The sequence below is a fragment of the Neolamprologus brichardi genome, chromosome 12 (genome assembly GCF_056152115.1).
Source record: "Neolamprologus brichardi isolate AB-2024 chromosome 12, ASM5615211v1, whole genome shotgun sequence".
Lineage (NCBI taxonomy): Eukaryota > Metazoa > Chordata > Actinopteri > Cichliformes > Cichlidae > Neolamprologus > Neolamprologus brichardi.
This window is the reverse complement of record NC_142115.1, coordinates 11,971,768-11,996,444: the sequence shown is the minus strand read 5'-3', so window position 1 is coordinate 11,996,444 and position 24,677 is coordinate 11,971,768. Positions and strand designations below refer to the sequence as shown.

The window sequence follows — 24,677 nt, the reverse complement described above, 5'->3', positions numbered from 1 at the left end:
ATAAAGCAAAAAATTTGGTCCGGTGATAGGTTTGTAGCATAAACCTATTCGCTGGAACGTTAAGGACAATTTACTACACAGCAAAAGCAAGACACAAGCAGACAAAATTCTTTGTGTTACTCATGCATGAGGGAGAGAACCACGACAAGCGCCGTTCCTTCGCTTGACCCCAGTCGCTCTCGTCCGCTCCCCCATAACATTGTTCTTTTATTGAGCTCACATGAATATATATATAGGTTCATTAACATAACACACGTCTACATACACAAAAAGAGTACCTTGCCTGTGCGTTGTGTAAGTATGTGTAAGTATGTGTGCGTGTGTGCGTGTGTGGTCAAGATGTGACCCTGTGAAGACTCCCCAAAGCTGGTGCCAGGAGTCTAGCGGTCCATCTAAACAAAAGGCTCTTACACTTAAGCAGATATACGCGTGTTTGCTATAGAGATTGACAGACCACGTGACTTTCGCGCATTGCATGCCGGTAACTCGTGGCAAAACAATCCAAGTACCTCATCAAATGCAAGCATTTGCAGCACCGCAAAACGTTCATTCTCCGGTTCCAATACCTTCTTGCTTTTTCTTTGCCCCCCAAAAAAGTTATGTACAAAACGAAGTAGAACAATGCCGGACCGTACAAAGACAGACTTGATGAAAAGTCAAAGAAAAGATACAAGGAAAAAAATCAAAGGAGTGAAATGTTTAGACCCTTACGAGCACACAGAGTGGACAAAATACGTTAGCGTGCTGCCCAACTTTGACCACGCTCATATTTATAATTATACGGTTCTTGGAGTGAGTGCATACACTCATGAAGTTTAGTAACTTCAGGTCACTGCAACAAGCCCAGGTACACTTTACCGACGGATGGGTACAGGACCATGAAATGCACCGTGTAGAACGAAAGACCATCGTACGTATCATAAGTTTACCAGTCTCACAAATCGTCTTCATAAATACACATTCGTTAACCGTTTATTAATAAGACCTTTGAGCTCAACGGTAATTAATTAGTAGTGGAAATAATTTCTGGTACATGTAGCAGTGACAATAATATTGTATGCTGTAATTGTACTTGGCAATTAGTGATACAAAAAAACTGTTTTATCCTGTGAATAAAAGTATACGTTTTTGTCAATGTACCATGGTAATAAATGAAGCGAAACGCAATATTGTGTCAGGACAATTCACTATTTATGCACAATAAACAAAGGAGCATAGCGCGACAATTTCTGTTCAGCGCCAGACTTGCTTGTAACCTATATCACCAATTATGTTAAGAAAAATGACGTTTTAACTACAACAGAAGACTGACCTTTGTGGAAATGCTTGGAGCAGACTAACATGTGAGCTGGAGTGTTCTGGGACGTTATATTTGGTCTTTGAATGGCTGCAATCCAGGCCATCCGTCGCCTCTTTTTACTTCAGAAACATGGCTCGAATAATTTCTCTTCAACGACGTAATCCAATAAAAAAACGATCTCTTTACCCGTCGGCTTCCCGTGGCTATCATGCGACCGGCTATTGCAGTTAATAATACAACCGCTTCTTGACAGTTTTTTGTGTTTCTTTTTATCGCTGTGTAACTGATTTCAATTGAAAGCCTGCGTGCGCTAGTACCTCTTGCCACGAGTTCCCAGAATTCTTTGCGGTTTTACCCTTGAATGACGTCACATTTTCAATCTCTATACCATATATCAGCAAGAGAAGATATGACCTCTCCTAGGAGGTGTGTGATCCATGCCAGAACACTCTGTAGAGGAGTGAACGCACCCGCCTCTTCATGCTACACAGAGTTGTTACAGACCTCCTAGGATGAGACATTCTTTCAATCTACAAATGATTATATACTTCAAAGCATATATGAGTAAATATTTCTAAGCATAAATGACAATAAACAATACAAATCTAACAGATTCTGCATTTTCTGCTGATGTAAACCATAGCATTGTAATAATTAACAATAATCTGTCCTCATTAAAACAAATAATCTATGGTTAAATGCTGACTGTGTGATGAAATGACACAGACAGCAACAACAGCAGAGCACTCACGAGAAGCTGTGGATGGGTTGAATGAGTACAAGGTCAGGTTTTGGTTCAGAAAGAGAGAGAGCCTGCCTGCGCCTCCTTATCTCTAGTGCCTCTTCCATAATGGATTTGCGTTCCTCTTCTTCTACTTCCACATAGTGAATAGAAATATCACTGAGAAAAGTAAAAAAAACATAAGACAGAGACAAGTTTGTCAGTCATGGAAAAGTATGGTGCAACTCGTAAACAGATTAAGAACTTAAAAGAAAGTTGCCTTTACCATTTCATGAACATCTGCATCGTATCCCTCTTCAGACAAGGTTGTTCCTCAAATATTTTTTCCTTCAACACCAGACCTTTGGTGTAACAATGGTCCTTCTCTAGGGCTTTGGAAATGAAGTACAAACAGCCTGGAAATACATAGAGAAATGTTAGCTACTTTCCCCCACCCCCATACATGAGCTCTTAACCTGACCATGAAAAGCTTATGATGACATGTTACATACAGCTGTAGTCACTGAGTGTATAGAGTATAGTTATGAGGTTGTCCAGGCAGGGCCAGTGGTCAGGGTTACAGTGCAATCCTTCCTCAAATGCATGACGAGCCAGAGGAATGCGCACCAGTCGCACAGCCACGTGACCAATTTTGTACCACATGTTCACATCAGTGGAATCCAACATGACAGCCTGAGAACAGAGCAGAGCAGAATATATAGTAAGAACACCTGCCAGCGTTATTCATTCGTTCATTGAACTTAATCAAGTTAAAGTGGCACATTACCTCTAAGTAAAACTCCATAGCGGTCTCCAGGTCATCCCGTAATGCAGCCATACTAGCCAGATTTTTAAAAGTTGAATATTTCAGCATCAATCCGGGGTGCTTGAGGCCCACTCTCTGATCATCAGAGGGCATGGCCTGAAATATTAAGAGGATACATTAGATTCAACACCAAACCCGTGGGGTCTTGATAAGATCAAGCAAGGTAAATAATGTCAACATGGCCAATTTTATATAAGCAGTGAAACTGAATTCTATACAGAAAATGGTTAACATGATATGTTCATAATGACACAAAGTATGAAAATGTATGTCCTGAGAAACACAAATGGAAGAAAATCTGCAACAATGTGTGAAACTTTAAATATCACAGATCACCACTTTAGTCCTCATGATCAAATGAGCCTCCAAGCTGGCTACGTGTGGTGTTTCAGTTTGAATTTTAAATGCACTGCACTGGTCTCATTGCAATTCACAAACATGGGATGCAGGATGAGCTCATCGGGTAGGGTGCTTAGGATGAGTTTCAGAGCTTGAGCCCTTTCGTTCAGCTCCTGGAATTCTGGCACTTTCCTGTCAATTATCAACTCCTCCATATTATCTGCAGCCATGCAAATTATAGCCTCTTAATAGTTCATTTTTAGGTTTTTCTTTTCCAACATTTTGATAACAGCATCCTGGGTAGGTTCAGGGGCTCCTTCTCTGCCTTTATAAAAGCTGTTGTCAAGGTCTGCGCTGCTGATAAATTGATTTTCTCCAGCTCTTTAAAGAGAAACATCACAGCGTAGAGAGCCATCGGAGCAAGTGAGGCAGCGTCTGCTTCATTCTTTATGTCTCCCGTGGTCATCCTTGACCAAGCGATGGACCTCTGTGCGTACACACATCCACTGATGCCGGTTTCACCACATTCAATCAGTCATGGAGACTGACAGAATGGGAGCAGACAAGGATCTTGGGTGAGATGGCTGTCAGTGATGAGAATACCGGCGCACTGTTGACTGGATGGTGGAATTATAGAAAAAAATTAATTACCTCTATAGGTAATGCGCTAATTTTAGAACAGCTTTAATTTAAGGAGCGCCACAGTTGTTAGCACTGTAGCCTCACAGCTACAACGTCCTAATTACGAATCCACCATCTGATTGGGGCAAAGCCATGTTGCGTTTGCATGTTCTCCCCATGTTTTTGTGGGTTCTCTCCGGGTACTCCGGCTTCCTGCCAGAGTCCGTCTCAATATGTTAGCCCTGCGATAGATTGCTGACCTGTTCAGGGTTTACCCTGACTCTCGCCCTGGGATAGCTGGGATAGCCGGGATAGCCCACCCACCCCCACAACCCTGAAAAGTGTAAGAGAATGGATGGATGGATGGGATGTTCTGTGCAACAGTTTGTGTTGGTGTGTTTACCTCTTTGAGCAGTGGAGTTTTGAGAAGCTCATGGTAGGCCTTGGCGGACTCCTCAAATTTATCATGTTTCTGCAGATCCAAAGCTTTGTGATATAAAGCGAATGCCTCTGCTTCCTATTGACAGAAACAAACGGGGGAATACAACTGACTTAATGGGATGTACAGAGATGAATGACTGCATCAGCAGATAGAACTAATATTGCTTATTCATCAGCATATAGTATTTAGCCTACTTGAGCCTCTTTTGTCTGACTCTTGCTGTTTCTCAGGGGGTCTTGAGACTCGTCTGCAGCTGCCGAAGCAGCATTTAGTGCTGCTATGCGAATCTGTGTAAAAGGGCAGAGAAAAAACGCTTTACCATGCAGTAATCTGTCTTGGGCAAGGGAGTGTGCGCAGTTACAATGAGGATGTAGCTGACGCTGTGATTCAAGGTCTTACCATTTTAATATTTGAAAAGCAGCTCTTCTGCCTTCACGGTTCGCAGATTTCGTTGAATGCAAGAAAAACAAAAAATACACTGCAAAGCCATTTAGTATGTCCTCTGTGTCTTTTCCATTTACTGTTATCTATTCATTTGAGTGTATGTGAGAGCTTTGGGCGTACACAACCTACAACACAGAAAAGCAATGCGAGCCGGCGTTTCTATCACGCCACGTAATTGCTCTTTAAAGAGGAGATTACGAATACTTGGGACCGACTAGCTCACAATACCGACACGCCATTCAAAACCAAACCTGGTTAACTTAGCTCTCTGTAAACGATATTTCGCTCTTAGCAAATAATATACAGGACTCTGGAGAGTAGATGCTAAACGTAGCTCAGTTTCTCCAGCTAGCCGAAATTAGCAGAGACGTGTGTGAGCTAACTGTAGCTTGTGGTCCGCCGGGCGACCGTCACCTCCAGAGCTCAGCGACTTACCATTCATTCTCAATTAAACTGCACCTATAAAGTTTCAGGTACTCGAGCAACATAACAAACCCTGAAAACTCCGCGGCTACGAAGCACGAAGCAATTTAGAAACTTAACCTATACATCATCCTTTGTTGTTGTCAACCATGGATGAGACTCTGAGAATGTTTGCGTCATTGGATGACATTTGCCACCCGCCAATCAGTAACGTGGTCACTGATTGGTCAATACCCAGTGGGCGTACTCTTAAGACCAACGATACTGTATGATATTGGGTGACACCGTCTGGGTTCGCTGTATTACTACACCGCCGTACGCTGTAACAAGTGTCGGATATCCTGAGTTCCGACAAGGAAAAGAGAACGCCGACTGAAAGAGCATTTATTACATAGCTACACGCTACCCAAGGAATACACTAAGGTAGCCCAATTGTTGGAATTAAAAAGAATATTGTATATTATCCTAATCTGTGCAACAGAAACCCAACCTGCCAAATGCGTACTCTTGCATAGTGTTATTTTAAACTACATCGGTGACCAATCAGGAACGTCTATATATAAAATTGCAAATTAAAGGTTGGGGCAAAATCAGGTCGGTCAGAGGGATGTGCACTTGTTATTGGTTATATCTTTATTTTCCAAATGTGGATGCTCCGCGAAATAACATTATATTTTTATAATAGTGTCGTGCGTATATTTTAGTGGTTAATTAAAATGGGAATAAATTATCCTGTTGCTGGTAATTATACTATCATTGATCATCAATCATACTAATTGAATAGACCGGTTTTCTCAGCAAGTAGCCCATTAAAAAGCCCCTCTGCGGTCTTAAAGCCTCATTGGGGCAGCAGGCTATTTAAACAGCACGATGTGCATGAGTGGCTCGTTACAATACCTGTGCCAGCTTCCTAAAAACGAATATGAACTTTTAATATGCAGAGAATACTTATCCCCTCTTGACCAAAGTTAAAATAACTTAATCAGAAGCTAGGCTAACAGTAGTATGTCAAGTCTGCGCAGAGGTCCATTCGTTAGTGTGTACTAGTGTCATGGTCCACAGTTAGATAGGTAAGCAAGTGCACAGATTTGGTAAAGATAACACCGAGGGATTTGGGAACAGCCTATTGCAACAAATACTTTGAGCAGAAAAATCAGTAGCCTTATACATGTTTGTTTGTATGTTTACTTGTTCTCATCAAAGTCCAAGCTATTAAATATTCAAACAACTGTGTACAATTAGACAAAAAATGTCCAAACAAAATGTTGTGTTTCTCCTGAACCATTACTAACTTATCAATTATGCATTAATAATGGCAACATTTATTAATTTAATTTTTTTCTTGATTTGCGACACTCCAAAACTGTATGTAAACGGCAAAACAGAAATACACACAAAGTTTGTAGTAAAATACATAGCCATCTACTTTTTTCCAAGTACGTCTTTAGACCGGTTCTGTAGTTCGGCCTGTGCACTATAAAGCTGTCTGCCCATGGATGGACGTGCATATGTTCTTGAGAATCCAATCCCTCATATTTACAAGATAAAAATGCAACCCTGTTTCCTGGAAAGCGGGGGTGTTGCAGCATAAGCAGCACGTGTGCATAACATATAAAATGTTGAAACTGAGACATGTTGTTTTATGAAAAATATCGCTTCATTTTGAATGTAACACCAACCACATACAGCCCATGAGTATTATTGAATTAATTTATCATATGTTTATTTATTCACCAAATATACAGTTCATATTGGCTAAATCAGGAGATAACAAGGTGTAAACGTGAACATTTGTTATAGATTAGTGCTTAAATATTTATAACCCTGTTTCCATCATGGAAACTTTCCTCACATACTAAGAACCATTCGAGTGACTCGTTTTTTTTTTAAAGGCGTGGATCAGGGTCTAAATGAGGTTCTGGAAACTTGAACATTGTGATCAACATTGTGACATGCATGGGAAACAGTCAACCACTAGAGGGCAAACTTTTATCTATAATCATGATCCAGTGTGTGTGTGTGTGTGGGGGGGGGGTTTCACCCTTTTTTCAGCACCCCAAGATGCTGAGCTGATTACCTTAGCAAACGTTTACTGTGATAGTTCGATCATAATAGAAATTTCACTGATACCTTTTCAGACACTGCTGACAAATTGTATAAAATTATGCAAAGCAGTGGCTATAAGATGGTTTTCCCTTTCTTCTGTAGTTTGCACAGATATGTGATAGAAAGATGAGGTCTTTGTCAGGGTTTCTGATGATGAACTGCAAGAAAACTGCAGCTTCTAGGTGTAACAGTATATCATCTTTGTCCTCACTGACCCTGTCTGTTGCAGTCCCTTGTTGCTCTTTCGTTGCTTCTCCCCCGCCTCCTCCATCCCTACACTCATCCTCACCCACCCCATCTCTTCCTTGGCTGAGACCGGCTGGCTGGCACTATTATCAATTCTTTCTGTCAGCATGCCTGCAACAAAAAAAAAAGAAAGAAAAAAAAAGCTTACGTCACAGTCATTACTGGCCCTATAAAAGTCAGAGTGATGCAGATTCACTGTGCAGTCGGCCCGGCAACATTCACAGACACAGAGCAGCCCGTCTCACTAGTCATGGCTTCCGCAGGCTTTGACCCTTACTTTTCTTCTGCTTACAAGAAGAGGGGAGTTGTGCGCAGCGGAGGATATGGGACTGGTGGAGGGGGAGCAGCTAGGTCTGCCTACTCCACCCACTCTGCCCCAGTAACTTCCTATGCATCTTCACGCAGAAGTTATCCTGCATACGCCCGAGCTACTTCCAGCTACTCCACCATTCTTTCTGCTCCTGTGCTTGCACCTGCTCCTGAGCTACGCCTTGACCAAGCAGCCCAAGTCAGCTCTGAATTCAAAGCAGTAAGGACCCAGGAGAAGGCTCAGCTGCAAGACCTGAATGACCGCTTTGCAAGCTTCATTGAGAGGGTCCATGAACTTGAGCAGCAGAACAAGTTGCTGGAGACTGAGCTCCTGCTGCTTAGGCAAAGGCAGAGAGAGCCATCCAACATTCGGGCCCTGTATGAGCATGAGATCCGCCAGCTCCGTGTAGCTGTGGAAGAGGCCCGCCATGAGAAGCAAGCAGCCCAGGACCACAGGGATCAGATGGAGGATGTGCTGACGAACCTACAGAAACGGTATGAGGAGGAAGTGCTTGGCAGAGAGGAGGCCGAGGGCAGGCTCATGGATGCCAGGAAGGGAGCAGATGAAGCCACACTGGGCCAGGCCGAGCTTGAGAAACGAGTCGAGACCCTGCTGGAGGAGCTGGCCTTCCTGAAGCGTCTCTGTGAGAGTGAGATTGCGGAGCTGCAGGCCCAAATCCAGTACAGTGCAGAGGTGTCAGTGGAGATGGAGGTTGCCAAACCGGACCTGTCTGCTGCCCTCCGTGACATCCGAGTGCAGTACGAGAAGCTGGCACAGCGCAACCTGCAGTCAGCCGAAGAATGGTTCTGCAACAAGATGAATGTCATGACAGTGGGCGCCACTCGCACCACGGAGACTGCACGCAGTGCCAAAGATGAAGTTGGAGAGTACCGCCGGTTGCTTAAAGCCAAAATGCTGGAGATTGATGCCTGCCGCGAGATGAACCAAGCTCTGGAAAACCAACTACAGGAAGTGGAGGAGAAACAGAGTGGTGAGATTGCTGCACTGCAGGTGAGGCACAGAAACAGAGGAAGTGCAGTGACCTCTGTCTCTTTCCTGTGATAAAAAAAAAAGAAGTGATCCTTTGTTATTTTCTGTTACTCAGAGGAGTCACAGAGCAGATATTTAACTTATGTACATATAACATTTCTCTTTGTACAGGATACAATATGTGAACTGGAAGAAGAGCTGAGGGCAAACAAAAATGACATGGCTCGCTACTTGAAAGATTACCAGGACCTTCTGAATGTGAAGATGGCACTGGATATCGAAATTGCTGCATACAGGTAAGTGTCTTATACATAGTGTCCCACTGTCTTATATACTGGATGGTAATTGTGGAATACACAATAAAATGGGTAATTAGGCATCTCATCTTCTTGTAATGTGTGCTTTATCCTATCAGGAAGCTTCTTGAGGGAGAAGAGAATCGTTTGAATGTGGCAGGACCGATTTCTGTCACTGGGTACTCCCAAGCCATGTTTTCTGCTCCGTCCTATGGAAGAACGCAGATCTCCATGCATTCTCAGCTGAGCTCTGCAGCTCCATACCTGCTGAGCTCCCGCCTGTATACTACATCGCTGCCCACAGAGGAGACAATATCTGCAAGCCAAGCACAGCAGGCAGAGGCTAGCCTTCCCGAAGAGGAGGAAGAAGAGCAGGTGGAAGAGGAAGAGAAAGCTGAAGAAGAAGAAAAGGAGGAAGAAGAGGCAGAGCAGGAGGAAGGGGGGGAAGAAGAGGAGGAGGAGACAGCAGAGAAGGAAGGAGAAGAAGAAGAGGGAGAGAAGGAGGAAGAGGCAGATGCAGAAGGTTAGTGTGGTAAATTTCCATGTATGCCCCTGTGCGTGTCCCTGTGTGTATGTAGTGGGAAACTAATGTGATCTTTTATCTTTCTTCACCCCATTTTCATCGTGAAGAGGCTGAGGCAGAGGATGGAGAAAAAGAAGACGAGGAGGAAGGAGGAGAGGACGGCCAGCCTGAAGACGAGGAAGATGCCGAACAGAAAGAAACAGAGGGCGATGAAGAGGGTGAGAAGGAGGAAGAAACTGTAAAAGAAGAGGAGGCAGAGGCTGAAGAGAAAAATAGGAAAACAACAGATAAAAAAGTCTAACTGTACTCATTTTAAAAACAAAGTGCTAGCCTGTAGCTAAAAGGATGTTCCAAATCCTCTGGTGCTCCTATTTGCTCTGATGTCTCATTCAAACCAAATAAAAATATCTTTAAAAAGTGCTGGTGACCTTCACCTCTGTGTGGTCGACACGAGTGACAGCTTGTACCTGAAAGCATGTATGCACAGGTACACTCTGCAAAAGATTTACATTTTTTTTACAAAGACAGGATGTGTCAGGAGTAGGAATTCTGCTTGGTGGAGAAATGTTTGCTGGTGCTTTACCTTAACCAAAATATGCTTATGTAACTGCCTTGTATGTGCAATAGCCTTCAAGTGCATCGTGTGCTGTATTGAACTCCAATAAAGCCTTGAAGTCTTCTTAACCAGAAGCTATCTCCTGGATTTTAATTTTTCCATACAAAAACAATTCGCAATGGTGTGTTAAATTGAGTCACATTTAGCATAAATAAAACGCATAAAAAGAAAATCATATTCAGCGTCCAAGTCCTGCGACTCACTTGCACATGTCAGGATGGAAATTTTTCCTTCCTAATTAGCCCCTGAGCTTCTTTTTCTTTCATTCAGAGTCTTAAAGCAAAATGCTACTGTTGCACTAGAATGTTAATGGAGGTTAATGGAAAAGTACAGAAATGGCAGCCAGAGGGCCTTGCTTCTGTTCACCACAATAAATCAGCTCACAACTGACTGAGAGGAGGAGGGCTGCAGCAAACCAGCACGGTCAGCAAGTCTGGATCATCTTAGGTCTTATTCAGCGAAAAAAATAAAAAAACACACACCAGTCCACAATTAAAATGCATGAAAAACAACACACGACACAATAAATTTTCAGTGTATCGGGCAAGCATTAATCTTTTAGCTTTTCAACATGACAAAGCCAATAAAGTCTCCTTAGATTTCCAGTAACTTGTGAAACCAAAGGCTGGTGTTAACGAATTGTGTTAAGCTGGCGTTTTAGGCTTTTTAAGTCAGCAGGTCGTCCGCTGTCCCGTCTCTGTTTGATCAGCGAGCTGACACCGGTGTTTTTTTCCTGCTGCCTCACCCTCATCCACATCACTGTCCATAAATCAGGGCGCCCTGAAACCTTTATGACTCAGCTAGTCTGCTGCACCAAAGAATCTGGCAAAGTGTCAGCTCATGCAGAACAGCGAGGAGTGGAGGAAAAAGAGAGAGCAATTTCATTATTCCATTAGGGAGAAAGACAGACAGATTGAGGGTGGACTCGGGGGGTGGGGGCATTGGAATAGCTTGCTGCACTAAAACCTTGACAGAGGACAGACTGTCTTTATCCAGCAAATAGGTGGAGGATTTCAGGGCTTCCTTTAGGCATTTGCAGAGATGCAGCTCTTATCACTTAAGTAAACCCCAAACACACACACACACACAGATGAGCATACACACAGATGCATACTTTCTTCCTTCTTCTTCGTGTCTAAATGGGACACACAAGTGGTTAGAAGTGCTGCATCATATAATTTTAAGCACATAATGGCCCTTTTAATTCATTCAGCAGATTTCCTACTCAGTGTCGCATGTATAAAGGCAATGCCCTAAACACTGTGCAGTATCTTTTGCCACTCTCTCGCCATCCCCCATGTCCTCACTTTACCTCACTCAGAGCTACACACACCCCCATCCTCCACGTTATGTTGCTCTTGGTTGCCACAGTAGAGTCGGTCCAGAGGAGCACTCCGTTTAATTATTAGAAATTCCACTTTAGAGTGAATTTGGCTTTGTGTTACACACACCTTTCACCACTCAGACAGAGCAATACAGCAAATGTGGTTTTTTTTACTGGATTAAAAGACCACTAATTACATACCACTGGGTGGATTATAACACACAAACCACGCTGCAGATAGAATGCTGAAAAGGGTATAAGGCTCCTCGGAGCAGAAATAGTAAACCACCAGTAGGATGTATAGCTATTCTCCCACTTGCCTTCCATACAGCTAGGGAGCCTCGCAAGGTTTTGTGCATGTGTGTGCCTACAGCTTGTGTGAAGCAGCTCAGGGCACAGTGGGGCACAGATCCCCTGTAAATGCAGCATATCAAAGCAAGGCTGTATTATTTTTATCACATTTCATCTCTCAGATACTGACTTTCAGCTCGTGTTTCATCTGTCACATTTGGGCTGTGAACGGACTGGTGTATAAATCTTATGACTCTCTTCCTCTTCTGGGCATAACACTATGTTAGAGGCAGGGAGGCCTATCACCGGGCCCACCGGAGACCTCCAAGAGTTACATCCCTTTGATGAAAAAAAGAGAGAGAGAGAGAGAAAAAAAACAAAGAGCTGGAGGTGCAGCAGGAGATATTGACGAAAACCAAGCTTCCTGTAAAACTAGGTAAAAAAGGCTAGGTAAAAAAAAGTGTCAGGATTGTACAGTAAGTGTAAACTCTTGTTTTATGACGTAGATGAAATTAACTGATTCAACTTTGTGTCAGATTTAGAAAGAAATTACTAGCCAATAGATATACATCCACTCCCGTGTAAACACCCTGGCTCATTTGACATAGTCAACATTAAAAATTGATGATCATAACCTTCTGTTATGATCACTATCATTATAATTTCCAAAGGGTAAAAATCTCAGGAGTGGTTTGTAGATTGTTACAAATATCATGAAAGTATCGATAGTTTCAATATCAATGCCGATATTGGTATCGCCTCGATACTAGGGTGACTGATACGACCAAAATTTGCAGTCTGGCACAGCACTAATCTACAAAGCAGAATCCCAGCATTACTAATCTTTTGTGGTCTTTTATGGAATATTAATTAAGTTGTTTTTTTAAAACAAAAAGCTGCACTTTGATACACTCTGGTGTACATGCATAAGAAAACATGAGCATGAACTCTTTTTAAAAAAAACACTGCAGGAATGAATGCTTTCCATGTCTTTGGAAAGATGGTGTTTTCACCTTGAAAGCAGCACTTGTCGTCCAGATTATGGGTTTTAAATTGTGGGTGGGCGGGCATGTGCTCCCAGGCTCCGGTCCAGACAGTGATTGTGGTGGCACTGCAGTCTGTCTTTTTCTCTTTTTTTTGGATGGATGTTAAACACGGAAATCTGGATAAGAGTTGCAGCTCCCTCTGCTGATCTGAGAGAATCGTCTAATTAAAAAGCCTGTGTCAAAAGAGCCCTCACGCTGGCCTGGAAGGCAGCAGGCAGAGACCATTTCATTTAAAGAGGTTGTAAACTCCAGTGCTATAAATAGATTCTCATGTGTACATACAGCTTAGCTTCAATTTTCAGATGGCCTCATGCACCCACTTTCTGTGCTACAAAGAATGCTTCAGTGAGTCAGATGGAGACAAATGGGAGAGCCTCAGGGTGCATCCCTTCTCTTGCATCACAACCTGAAAATTAGATGTTAGGCATGTGGATACAAATGTGCTGAAGCTTGCTTAGACTATACCTGAGAAAGTGGAGGGTGTGATCACATATATTGACACTGTATATTTCCTTAAGTCATGTGAGGGCTACATTTATCGTCCTGTGGAAATAACACTGTTTATCTAATTAGGATCTTTGCACAGGAAATGTGGTGACACGTCAGCAGGCTTCAAAAGCATGCAGCAAACATGAGAAACAGAAGCTTTTTTTCCCCAAAACTACAAATGACTCAGAAAAAGAAACAACAGAGAAATTTTGGACATGAGAACAACAAAAAAGTCAACAGGAGCCTGTGCCCCAGGATGTAGAGTTGTCATGCACTGGCAGGGCATTGACCTATCCTCAAAGAGCTGCTGGACTGAGCAATTACCTGTATCTGCAGCCTGACAGCCAGGTGGATGCCCAACCCCAATTTGCCTTTGGCATCTTGTGGTTCTGGCTGTGGACCTATAAATCCATTAGGCCTTTTTTGTCGACTTGTGTTTCAGGAACTGAACCACCCTCCCTCAGAGGGGGCAGTGCGACTCTGTGCTCAGATCCCTTCCACTTAGAAGTCTCTGAGGCCTCCTCACATTATACTAGAAAATCAGAATTCACTGAGTTTAGTAATTCCCGACGCTGAGGAAAAGTCAACTCAGGTCAAGCTTTATAACACTTCATACATATGGATGCCCATTGTGCTTCATCTTTGTGCATGCCGCAAAAAACACAAAACAAAATGCACACACACGGGCATATGCGTTCAAGCTTTTCCCTGCAGAAAAAAACTCATCAAATACAGCAGAAAATAGCAAGGTGGACGCTGGATTGACAGCTTATTTATTATTATTTCAGCTGTCTGTCATACTAGATGCACATTCATCTGTCCGACGATACACTGAGAAAGCCCGAGGCAATGTAAACAGATAGTGTATCCCGCAATAAAGACAAAAACATTACTGCTAGCTCTGATTTTTTTTCATCTACCATATCAGCAGCACATCCTCATCACCAGGACCACTTCTTTACTTTCATGTAGGAAGCTGAGAACAAACAGTGTTTACGTCCCAGCTGTTGTGGCTCTGAGCTGCTTGTGCAACCTGTTTCCATTTACTTTGCACATGTGCACACGGCTGGATTATAAACTGTTTTATTTCCAAAAAAAATGAGGCTTTATTATCAAAATACTGCACCTAGTCAAAGAGTAGTGCAGGTGTCTGCCTGACCTGATCTAAATGAGACAATGAGGGCAAAAGGTGTTTCTAGTAAGGATGCAGCCTGTCTCCTTCTATTGCTTATGGAGCATTAAACTTCAGGTGAACTCTGGGGTTCAGTCAGCTTGTAACTCGGTCTCTCGCGCTCTCTCTCTTTCAAACACACACACTAACACACCAGTGCACACAGACACCCATCTAAATTTCATGATTTCTCCTTATGGAGGAAGAGCAGAAGTAGATATTAAAAAAATACCATGGCAGACCATAAATGTGACTCAAGAATGAGGATTATCTATAGTACTGCAATAGCAGACAGCAGTCAGGTGATGGCAATGTTGCATTCCTTTTTGCAAGCTTGATTGTTCTCTTTATAACTTCCCAAAAGCAACTCTTTAAATTTCATATGAGAGATTTTGCCCAAAGCACAAGAAGAATCAGAGGCAAAAAGGGCACGAGCAGATGCAAACACCCTCCTACAATGAACTCAGCGAGCACCTACGGTTCAGCCAGAAATAGGTCACAATAATCATCTGTAACAGCTCAAGTCATAACCTTGAAAATTCAGTTACAAAATACATCCCTGGTCCTCAGTATTCTGGATGGCCTCAGTCAGTGTACTTAAACCATTTAGCTCTGTAAAACTGGTTAAACTTACAGCAGAAAGAAAACATGCACAGTCACTCAAAATGCTATCAACTAAGAGCAGAAATGCTTTCCGGCTTTAATTAATTACAGTTTTGTCTATAGGCTTATAAAGTGCTATTTTGTAGTTCCCATATGTTTAATAGCCCCCCACACCACCACCACCTTTTTTTTAAATAACAGCTTCTAATCAGACTGCTCTGCATTAGTAATAATTCATTACAAGCTGTGTTCAAAAAAGAGATACATCACAATAGATGGGGGACAGAATAATGGAAATTGTCCTGGTACAACAAAAGCACCGCGGCTGAACATTACTGACAGCACCATTTGGTTGACCAGTGGCAGCAGAAAAATAAACACATATGACGGGCAAACAAAAGGCTGAATGGGCTACCAGATCTCAGAGCCAACAGCTGTAAATTACTTCAGTGGGTAGGGGATGGGAAGGCAAAGGGAGGGGAAAGGGTGAAGTCTCATCTCACTTATGGACAAATCAGCAGTTGTGTTTTCTGGCATTGCCTCGATAGGCTTCTCCTAATTTTGTGGCTTGCATGGAATGGGCCACAGTTAAATGAGATATAGTCTTGACTATGAGAGCATAACTAGAGAGGGGCCGAACAACCCAAATATCAGTAGTATCAATACCAATGCTGATATTGGTATTGATACTAGCATGACAGGATCGATATTTTGTTTCTGTCCCAGAGTCAGTATGCAGCCCACAGGATTGTGATAAATAAATATTTGTTTTTTGAAAATAAAAAAATATGCTAAATATACTATTAAAATGTATATAGCCTATAACACATTTAAACAACAGAACTTGGCCCTAAGTGCTTTAAAGACAGGCTCATTTATATTCCAGGTCTCCAAAAAACCCAGTTTCAAAAATAAATGAACATTTGAAAGGTGTGTTTTGTTGTGCTAATTGTTGTGGGAAAAAAAAATCAAAGTGTAATCAATAAAATTGTTCAAATGTGTGAAGAACTTGCAATTGGATGATAAGTCATGACACAGTGATCTCCCTCATGTAAGCTGCCTTTAAGGTATAAGTATCACTCTCGGTATTGGTATACCGATACTGGTACCAACATTTGCAGTATCACACAGTGCTGAGCACCACCAGCTGCAGCAGGGACTCTGCAGTTCAATCTCATTTTGAATTAAAAAACAATAACCTGGCTATCATTTATTTATTGCTCATCAGTGATTTATAACTCTGTCTTCAATTAATTATTCCTCTGTAAGATTGTCAACTTGTGAGGCAGTGGCCTCCTGAAACCGACACTATCGGGAGTCACTGGAGCAAAGCGAGAGATAGTTCAGTCTTCTCTAATTTCCCCGAATTCAATTTGAAGCTCATTTGAGGATTTATGAGGAACTGTTAAAGTTATCGATTGACTGATGGCGAGAGCAAAATAGCTGCTGGGACTAAGGTTGCCTGGGACAACTACCTCCCCTTGATGAAATAAGTCCCTGCGGTGTATTGTGGGACTGCCCTGCGTTGTATTGAGCTGGGGGTTGGGGGTTAGCTCGTCAAGTGAATGGTTCACGCCTATCTCGCTCTCTCCTCTCTCGGCCGTGTTGTGCCCTCCTCTCCCCTCCCCGTGAACAAGTTATGATGGCGGAACTGTAGATCTCGGGACGAGCAGAAGTGCACCGCCCGCCCTCGGTTAGCAAGTGTATATAGTTATTTATTTATCCACCCAGCTTCACGTCTTCCCCTCAGCTATGACCCGCTGGATTCCCACTAAAAAAGAGAAGTACGGAGTGGGTAAGTGTTTGTATTTAACTACGTGCCCACCACCCCTCTTTATTATTTTCTTTTGCTAGTGAACAACTCTCCGCGTCAACTCCCAGAAACTCCACCAACTTCAAGAGGAACAAGAGTCGGGAAGTTGGGAAACTCAAGTTACTGGCGACTTTGTTGCTGTTGTTGTTTGTGACCTGAAGTGATTGTTACCACACTGTTGCCCAACTGGGTTTCACAAGCTTCCCTGTGGGGGCTTGTTCTCCCGTTTGTCCCTCTGTGCAGTTTGGTTTTAAGTGAGAAATTATTTACAGTTCAGTTACTACAATGTGCGAGGAGAAATGGGGGAAGAGCCGGGAGTTCAGTGAACGTATCAGCCATTCTTGAGTTTATAATCCCGCCGAGCTGAAGCTGTGCTGTAGTTAAGGTGAACTTGAATGAATCGTCATTTTGCTGAAAGGTCCTTTCCTTCAAGGACTCCTGTTGGGCCCCCACATGGGATCCGCTGCTGTGACTGCATGCCTCATGTGAGATAGTGGAGGAATGTTATTTGCATAGGCATGAGAGGAACTCTGTGGACAAGTGGCATTTGGCTACATTTACATAAGACTTTAATGTGTCAATGCAGTGGACCATGACCACGTAGCATATGTTTGTGGTCCTCACGACTGTATTTTACACTTAAGTTTGTTAAACTAAGGTGTGGCCCTTCCACCTGTGTGTGTGAGCTTGCAGTTTACTTTGCATGTATGAATGCATACACGTATGCTCATGCTATCAGGTACCAGTTATCCACGCCCTCAAGGCAAATCAGCACAACTGTTCTTTCTGTTAGGAATCCCTTTGATGTTTACTGTAAAGATTTTATAGCCTACACAGGTTGTCTGGTCATCAGTTTCTTCCCTGAGTCACTGCTGGATCTTTTGCTTTAAGCTACAGACACTTACCAATATCGCTTCCTGGTGTACTACACACATGAGTGTGAATATATCTGGTGTCTTTTTTTTTTCTTCTTCTCTGGATGAATCACAGCTTAGGACTGAAATACCTTGGCTGTGTTCTCTAACCTGGATCCCCCGCCCATGACTTTATTTTGGCTTTAAATAAAATGTTCTGTGCTCGGTTTGCTGTTGTGACTAAAAATATTTCTAAGCCACAATTCTAAGGCCGCATGTGTTTCTCTACGCACAAACTCTCTGCCTTTTGGTTTGCATGTGACCTTGTTTTAGCAGCTGATGTCGAGGAATATATATATTTTTATATATATAACATATATATTTTTAAATGTTAATCCTTTTAGATCCCAGTGTGGTTTTCAAAACCGTATCTCTGATTGATTGTGTAGATGGTGCCATTCTCCTGACATTATTTTTCTTGCCCCAGAAACAAGGCAGGAGTCACTAGCGTTGTACGTAATCCTTAAAATGCCATCGGACCCCCGTACAAGGGCTTACATTTTTAATCCGATTAGTTAACCAAGGCTGTGCTCAAATACGGGCAACTACACTTTTTTGGATGAAAGAAGAGATTGTAAGGGTTCTGATCATATCAGTTATATCACACTAGTTAATGGGGAAATGTGAATAATAAGGAGCTTAAGAGCTGTAATGGTGAATTCGTGACACTGTCATAATAGGATAGCTTCTTATTTTTTATATCCAGAAGTGAAACGCTGCCCTGGAGGCTCAAAGGCATTGAAATCACCAGGTCTTGGGGAGTGATGACACATGTGTGGCTCCAGAGGGAGCTCTGGAAAATCCGGTAAATTACCTCAGGTGATGTCAGTTGAGTCAGCATCAGTCGGGACTTCACGTCTGAGGAAAAAGAAAAAAACCTGGAGGTACGGAATACAGAACGACCAATACATTTAAATTCCCAGCTAATATTGGCCTGCTGCAGATATGCCACTCTTGGTGTGTATGCTGTGTATTATGTGTGCCGACAAGGAAATATAATGCAGGAGAAGATGCTTGGGGTATTTTACGAATGAAATTCACACAGTTTATCCAGTAGAGCAGCGTTGACTTCATTGTTTTTATGCTAATGACACATCGCAGCTGGTGCCTGCCTTTTTATTGTAAACTGTGACCAGTGACCCTGTTGTTACAATGACTCTATTATAATTTTTTTCTTCCTGTTTCAGTATAAATGCTGTGTGTTCAGTACAGCGTAGTACTGTGATAGTTTGCATGGAGATATTTTATCGATGCAGGGACACGAAAGATCTATGTTTTATAAAGTAAATGGAAATACTCATGGAATACTACAAACAAGAGGGCTCATCTAATGCACCACCACGCTCAGAGAATGTTAGTGGAGCTGACGTACACTAAATTGACTCAAGTGAAAAATTATCTATCACTGGACACACTTACAGAGCAACCGCCTAATTCAGAGCACGCTAATGGCTCAGTCACACAAATGAAAATAGGACAGCAGCCTCCTTATGTCTATGAAGTCTAGCTTATGGCAACATTTATGGCAGGTTTTAGTGACAGTGTTGGCACGTTTGACTCATTTTACAACAATAAAAAGACTGGGGTAAGATAACTTGATCTTATTGGATGAAACCAAGTTTAACCGTGAGGGCTTAATTTGCAGTTGTTAATTTGCATATGTCATTGCAATATTCTGTTAGAATGTTAATAAAAAGGTAAAAATTCTCAATAATATTGTATCTTGAGTGAAGTATTGTGAGTGTATCTGTTGTTTCCCCATACCTACTCTATGTATAGTTAAAGAATATAGGCAGATATGTTGATAATGGAATTTTCCATGAAATCCATCAAAGTCTTATCAGCACTGGCTGGTAAATCCACTAATATAGTGTGCAGCATGAAATAAGTTTCTTTGACTTCTGAAGCTGTAGCTCATCTCTGCTTGGAGGTAGATTGGTTGCCAGTCTACACAAGGCTCCTTTAGATTTAGAATAGCATGCCTTTATTGCCTCTGCAAAATGTTGCACAATTAAATTCTGATGTATCTCCTGTTAGCCGTGCATACATACAGAGGAACCACTACGGGGAGAACAAAACCGCTGCATCAGTGCGCCTCCACCCTTGTCAAAGCAGACCTCTCCCACTAGTTGTCTGGAATAAGAACATTAATTTTCTGGCTGTGCTGAATCGAACCTTATCCCTTTTAAGAACTGTCCATTGCGACGCTCACAGTATTATTTGATAACAACACTTACTCGCTGGCGGTACTCATTAAAAGGGCCCCTTCAGAAATGAAGAGCCCTAAAAATATCGCCTTGAATAATAATGTGTGTCTGAGAAGGGCTTACACTCTTCAAGAAAATGTAATAGACCATCTAAAAATTCTTAAAAGCACAATGTGAAAGTTAGTTTCATTAGAACCGTGATGTCTCCTGATAAACTGAGAGGTGCGCTATCGTTTTACGTGCCCTGGGTGAATCAGGTGTCCAAATCAGTCTTGTGTAAGCAGTTTGTTGGCCCACAATGACTGTGAAAATAGCTGTGTCTCAGTTATGCTTGTTCACATACATACAAATTTAAGCTGAACACCCTTTAGTGCAGGGAAGTCGAGACAGTTCCAGTGAAGTAACAATAAACATTTCTGAGTAACAATAAGCGGCTTGTGTGATAATTGAGTCATAATTATAAAAGCTGTCTTACAGTTGCTTACAAGCAACACTTCTACCTCCTGTTATTACCTGAAGTTTTCCTCAGAGAACTGCCATTCTAGCCACCACAACTTCCACTTGATGAAATTAGGCAATAAATAGCATGTAGCATTTTCTTTAAAACAATGAACCGCTTACTTTTGTTCTCTCTGCTTGCCTGGGGCGGGCGGGGTTGGGGGGTGGAGGTTGTTATTAACAAAATCCACTGGCTTTGCAGCGTAAATACATCAGTCATTACATCCCCCAGTTTGCCAATCTTGCCATGTCAAACCTAACTGCAGCCGGTGATTTGGAGATAAGTGCTGCCTTCGTTCTCAGTTCGGACAGACTGAACAAATACCTGTTTGCTTTTAAAACGTAATAGCAGATGAATCTCCTTCTTCTTTTACAACCTGGTGAAAGAAGTCTGTACTTCTATGGTTTTTTTAATTTCCTTTTTCTGTTTAATGTTGCAGCAGGGTTTTTTCCCCAAATAAAAAGATGAACCCAAGCTGCTCTTATTTTATCCTTTTTTGCACTTTTTGCTTTGAACTTGAGAATTAACTTTCTGATTTATGGATAACATAAAAGGACTTATTAGCTGGAGCACAGTTTTAAGATCATTTCTGGCTGTCTAGACAAGTAGATGGGAGGCTCGAGGCTTTTCTTGTGAGGCCTTTACCTTTTGAGAAATGCTGCCGGGGGAGAATTGGCTCAAAAGCAAACCTTAATAGACTTACTTATCTAATGGCTTTTTGGAGAGATACTAACTGAACCTGTCCCTGCTTTTGGTAGTGTATGACATTTGTATGCCACAAGAGATACTGGATGTGATACATCACTGAGTGGTAGTTTATAGGCGGAAATAATAATATTTTAGTAGTTGCATCTGAAAAGTGATTTGATTTTGTATAAATGAATATGCTGCCTGTGCATCAAACCCCATGCAGCGTGGCACTTAGTATTTCTATCCCATTATGGACTTTATGTTATTATTATTATTTTTTTACTGCACTGAAGGCTTTTCTACATTGAATGCAGAGGATTTGTATAGTAACATTTTCAAGGATTTCTTTCAGAAATTGATTCTTTCATCATTTAAAGCTGTTTTTTTTTCTTTTAATGCTGTGTTGTTTTATCTTGGTCATGCAATGGTCCTTTCATGCCCAGTCAGCACTAAGAACAATAGATTCTCATTGTATTGTGTTAACTTTGATGAGCTGCCAGCGGCTGCCCAAACTCTTCGACTGGGGTGTTCTTTAATTGTTGGCTAGTGCACCTCTATGGTAAATCATTTAGGGGGAATCAGGCTGACTCTGATTTAACATTAGCATGCTCATTAACTTGAACTTGTGCCGATAGAGCTTTATTGGACTTTACAACAGTAGCTACAGGCTCAGCATTTGAAGTTTAAGAGGAAGACAGGGTGCCTCAGAGTGGCACAGATTAGCTTTGCTGCCAGAGCCCAGACTGATGCTTTTGCTTTAGACAGTGTGGCTCTTGCCAGGCCCGGACACTGTGTCAAGTTGGTGAATGGCCCATTGTCACTCTTGGCTTGACTAGAGGCAGATGTCATTTTCTTCAGTGCACATATTCTGGCTGCATATATAATTAATTTCCTGGTGATTCATAGTATGCCTGTAACTTCTTTTAAAATACAAAGACGATTCCAAAAAAGTTCAGACTGTGTAAACTGTAAATGAAAAGTGAATGCAATGATTTGCAAATCTCATAAACACACATTTTATTCACAATCGAACATAGAAACCACATCAGTTGTTTAAAATGAGAAAATCTACCATTTCAGGAAAAACAAATAAGTTACATTTGAATTTGATGACAGCAACATGTCTCAAAAAAGTTGGGTCAGGGCCATGTTTACCACTGTATAGCGTCCCCTCTTCTATTAACAAAAGTCTGTAAATATCTGGGCGCTGAGGAGACCATTTATTGGACTTTTGGGAGAGGAATGTTGTCCCGTTCTTGTCTGACAGGATTATAGCTGCTCGGCAGTCCCCCGTTTCTCATTTCATGATGGGCCAAATGTTTTCAGTTGGTGAAAGGTTTCGGCGACAGACAGGCCAGTTCAGCAACCGGATTCTTCTATTATTAAGTCATGCTATTGTAATAGATGCAGTATGTGGCTTTTGCATTGTCTTGCTGAAAAATGGAAGCCCTTGGCTCAAAAGACATAATCAAAGCTCCCATTTCCATAGACACTAATGGATGCCCAGACCGTCAGAGATACAGGCTTTTGTGCTGAGCAACAGATCGTCCCTCTCTTTTTTTAGTCGGGAGGACTTCCAAGAAGAATTTCAAATTTGGATTAGTCTCACCACAGTTTTCCAGTTTGTCCATTTTAAATGAACTTGGCTCAGAGTAAACAGCAGTGTTTCTGGATCATGTTCACATACAGCTTCTTCTTTGCACGATAGAGCTTTACCCTGCATTTGTCTATGCCACTTCTGGAAGTATTCCTGAGCCCATGCAGTGATTTGCATGACAGAATCATGTCTGTTTTTAATGCAGTGCTGCCTGAGGGCCCAAAGAGCATGGGCATGCAATACTAACTTCCATTGTCCTTGCGCACAGAGATTTCTCCCCATTAACCTCTTTAGCTGCAGTTTTAGCAGCTATTTTTTTCTTCCCCTTACATCTCCATCCTTTTGTTTCTGCATCCCAACTTCTTTTCTTACAGTGATACATTTTCGCACTTTAAACATTTGATACTTTGTTCTGTTGTAAATAAAATTGTGTTTCTGAGCTCTACAAAACATTGGAATCTGTTATTATTTACATTTTGCACACCATTTTTTTTTTTTTTTTAGATTTGGGATTGGAAAACAACATCTGTCGCTTCTGTTTATGTTCATGTTCAAAAGCAGGAAAAGTTGAACTATTATTAGGTTCCACTAGCTGTCTTTTTTGTTGACACAAGGAAGAACCTCACACCTGTCCAGGTGCTCCTAACAAAACAGCCGTCAAAAGCCAACGTGATATTCCAGGACCTTTTTTTTTGTGCAAAAATTGCAAGCAAAGTCTCAAGCAAAAATGTGTTTTATGGAAAGCCAATGAGGAGGAAGTCAAAGAGAAGGAAAAGCAGTCACATTCAGTGATTTGTCAAGTTTTGGTATTCAGACTGAGGTGTGATAAGCTGAGCCAGTTGGAGCGTGCAGTGAAATCTGGCCTCCAGCAACAAGCATTATCACCATGCAAGTCAGGGCAGAGCTCTGCTCATAGTTCCTCCATCTTACTGTGAGAATGAGTGGCTGCGCGTTATTGCAGCTCCCTTAAGTCGTGAATAAGACCTTTGCTACAGTAGTGTTTGCCAAGGTTTCTCTTTTGCAGTTTTATGCGTGTGTTTATGAGTGAGTGTACATATGTTTTTACGCACAAGCATTTTCTTGTATTAACCCATCCAATGTCTGTCCTGGTAAACGGCTAAAAAGGAAAAGATAGGAGCTGCCTCCAGGAAAGCTGCAAGGTTAAAAACGAGTGCAGGGAGGGGCAGCGCTTGCAGGTGAGTCACTTGGCAGAAACACAGGCTGCAAGCGTAACTGCCGACCAAAGGTCACAGCAGGCATGTTATCGGATATAGGGAGAGTCTGATGCTATTGCTTTTTTAGCGGTACTCCTCACGTTTGACACTGCAACTACCTGCTCCGGCGCGGTCTATTTACTGAAACGTTAATCACAGCCCGAAGGCATCCAATTCAATTAAAAATAGCACAAACGCTTTGGAGGTTTGAGTCACACAGGCGTGCTGCACAAACACACTGCCTGCTTTTAGAAAACGCAATAAGATGAGGAATAAATCAAAGATCAAGATCCTCTCTGATGCGCGTGCGTGCTCTGTGACAAGGAGGTTGAATTGGTTTCTTTTTTCCAGTGAGAAACTGCAAACCTCTGATCCAGAACTTCTTTTAAAACAGACTTGCTCCTCTGTGCAATAAGTGATTGAAAAGGGATTTGGGGTTTTTGCAGTAATCCACCGGACCTTGAGGAGGAACAAAACTCGTCAATCAATCTGTCTGCCCGAACCTTTTTATTTAATTTTTTTTGGTTAACAGTTTTTGGTGTGTGTGTGTGTGTGTGTGTGTGTGTGTGTGTGTGTGTGTGTGTGTGTGTGTTCACATTATGTGACAGTCCTGCTT

General features: G+C 42.1%; 3 protein-coding genes across 11 annotated transcripts in view; 2 read left to right on the top strand and 1 right to left on the bottom strand.

The window, feature by feature from the left end:
- cabin1 (calcineurin binding protein 1) overlaps positions 1–5,284 on the bottom strand; it is a 39,318-nt gene extending 34,034 nt beyond the window's left edge. For 6 of the 7 annotated variants that reach the window (XR_004844036.2, XR_004844037.2, XM_006803182.3 and 3 more), the window contains exons 1-7: positions 4,649–5,284; positions 4,444–4,536; positions 4,211–4,324; positions 2,809–2,943; positions 2,534–2,714; positions 2,308–2,437; positions 2,052–2,201 (exon numbers count right to left, since the gene is read on the bottom strand). Coding sequence is in view for 5 of the 7 variants with exons in the window: in XM_006803182.3 (XP_006803245.2) it covers positions 2,052–2,201; positions 2,308–2,437; positions 2,534–2,714; positions 2,809–2,943; positions 4,211–4,324; positions 4,444–4,536; positions 4,649–4,651 (806 nt within the window). In the remaining 2 variants the exon portion in view is untranslated. The remainder of the gene's footprint in view (positions 1–2,051; positions 2,202–2,307; positions 2,438–2,533; positions 2,715–2,808; positions 2,944–4,210; positions 4,325–4,443; positions 4,537–4,648) is intronic. The other variant, XM_087849006.1, reaches the window with a different exon arrangement.
- A 2,395-nt stretch (positions 5,285–7,679) lies between these two features.
- neflb (neurofilament light chain b) lies at positions 7,680–10,271 on the top strand. The gene is made up of 4 exons (XM_006803185.3): positions 7,680–8,789; positions 8,940–9,064; positions 9,184–9,587; positions 9,695–10,271. Exons 1-4 carry the CDS (start codon positions 7,719–7,721, stop codon positions 9,886–9,888), a joined length of 1,794 nt encoding a protein of 597 aa, XP_006803248.3. The 5' UTR covers positions 7,680–7,718; the 3' UTR covers positions 9,889–10,271.
- Positions 10,272–16,745: 6,474 nt separating this feature from the next.
- dock5 (dedicator of cytokinesis 5) overlaps positions 16,746–24,677 on the top strand; it is a 35,968-nt gene continuing 28,036 nt past the window's right edge. For all 3 annotated transcript variants that reach the window (XM_006803187.3, XM_006803186.3, XM_087849003.1), the window contains exon 1: positions 16,746–16,922. In XM_006803187.3, coding sequence (XP_006803250.1) covers positions 16,880–16,922 — 43 coding nt within the window. In that variant the 5' untranslated portion in view covers positions 16,746–16,879. The remainder of the gene's footprint in view (positions 16,923–24,677) is intronic.

Coding starts and splice junctions, on each gene's coding strand:
- neflb (XM_006803185.3), top strand. CDS start 7,719: ATGGCTTCCGCAGGCTTTGACCCTTACTTTTCTTCTGCTTACAAGAAG. Junction 8,790..8,939: donor GTGAGATTGCTGCACTGCAG/GTGAGGCACAGA, acceptor CTCTTTGTACAG/GATACAATATGTGAACTGGA. Junction 9,588..9,694: donor GGAAGAGGCAGATGCAGAAG/GTTAGTGTGGTA, acceptor TTCATCGTGAAG/AGGCTGAGGCAGAGGATGGA.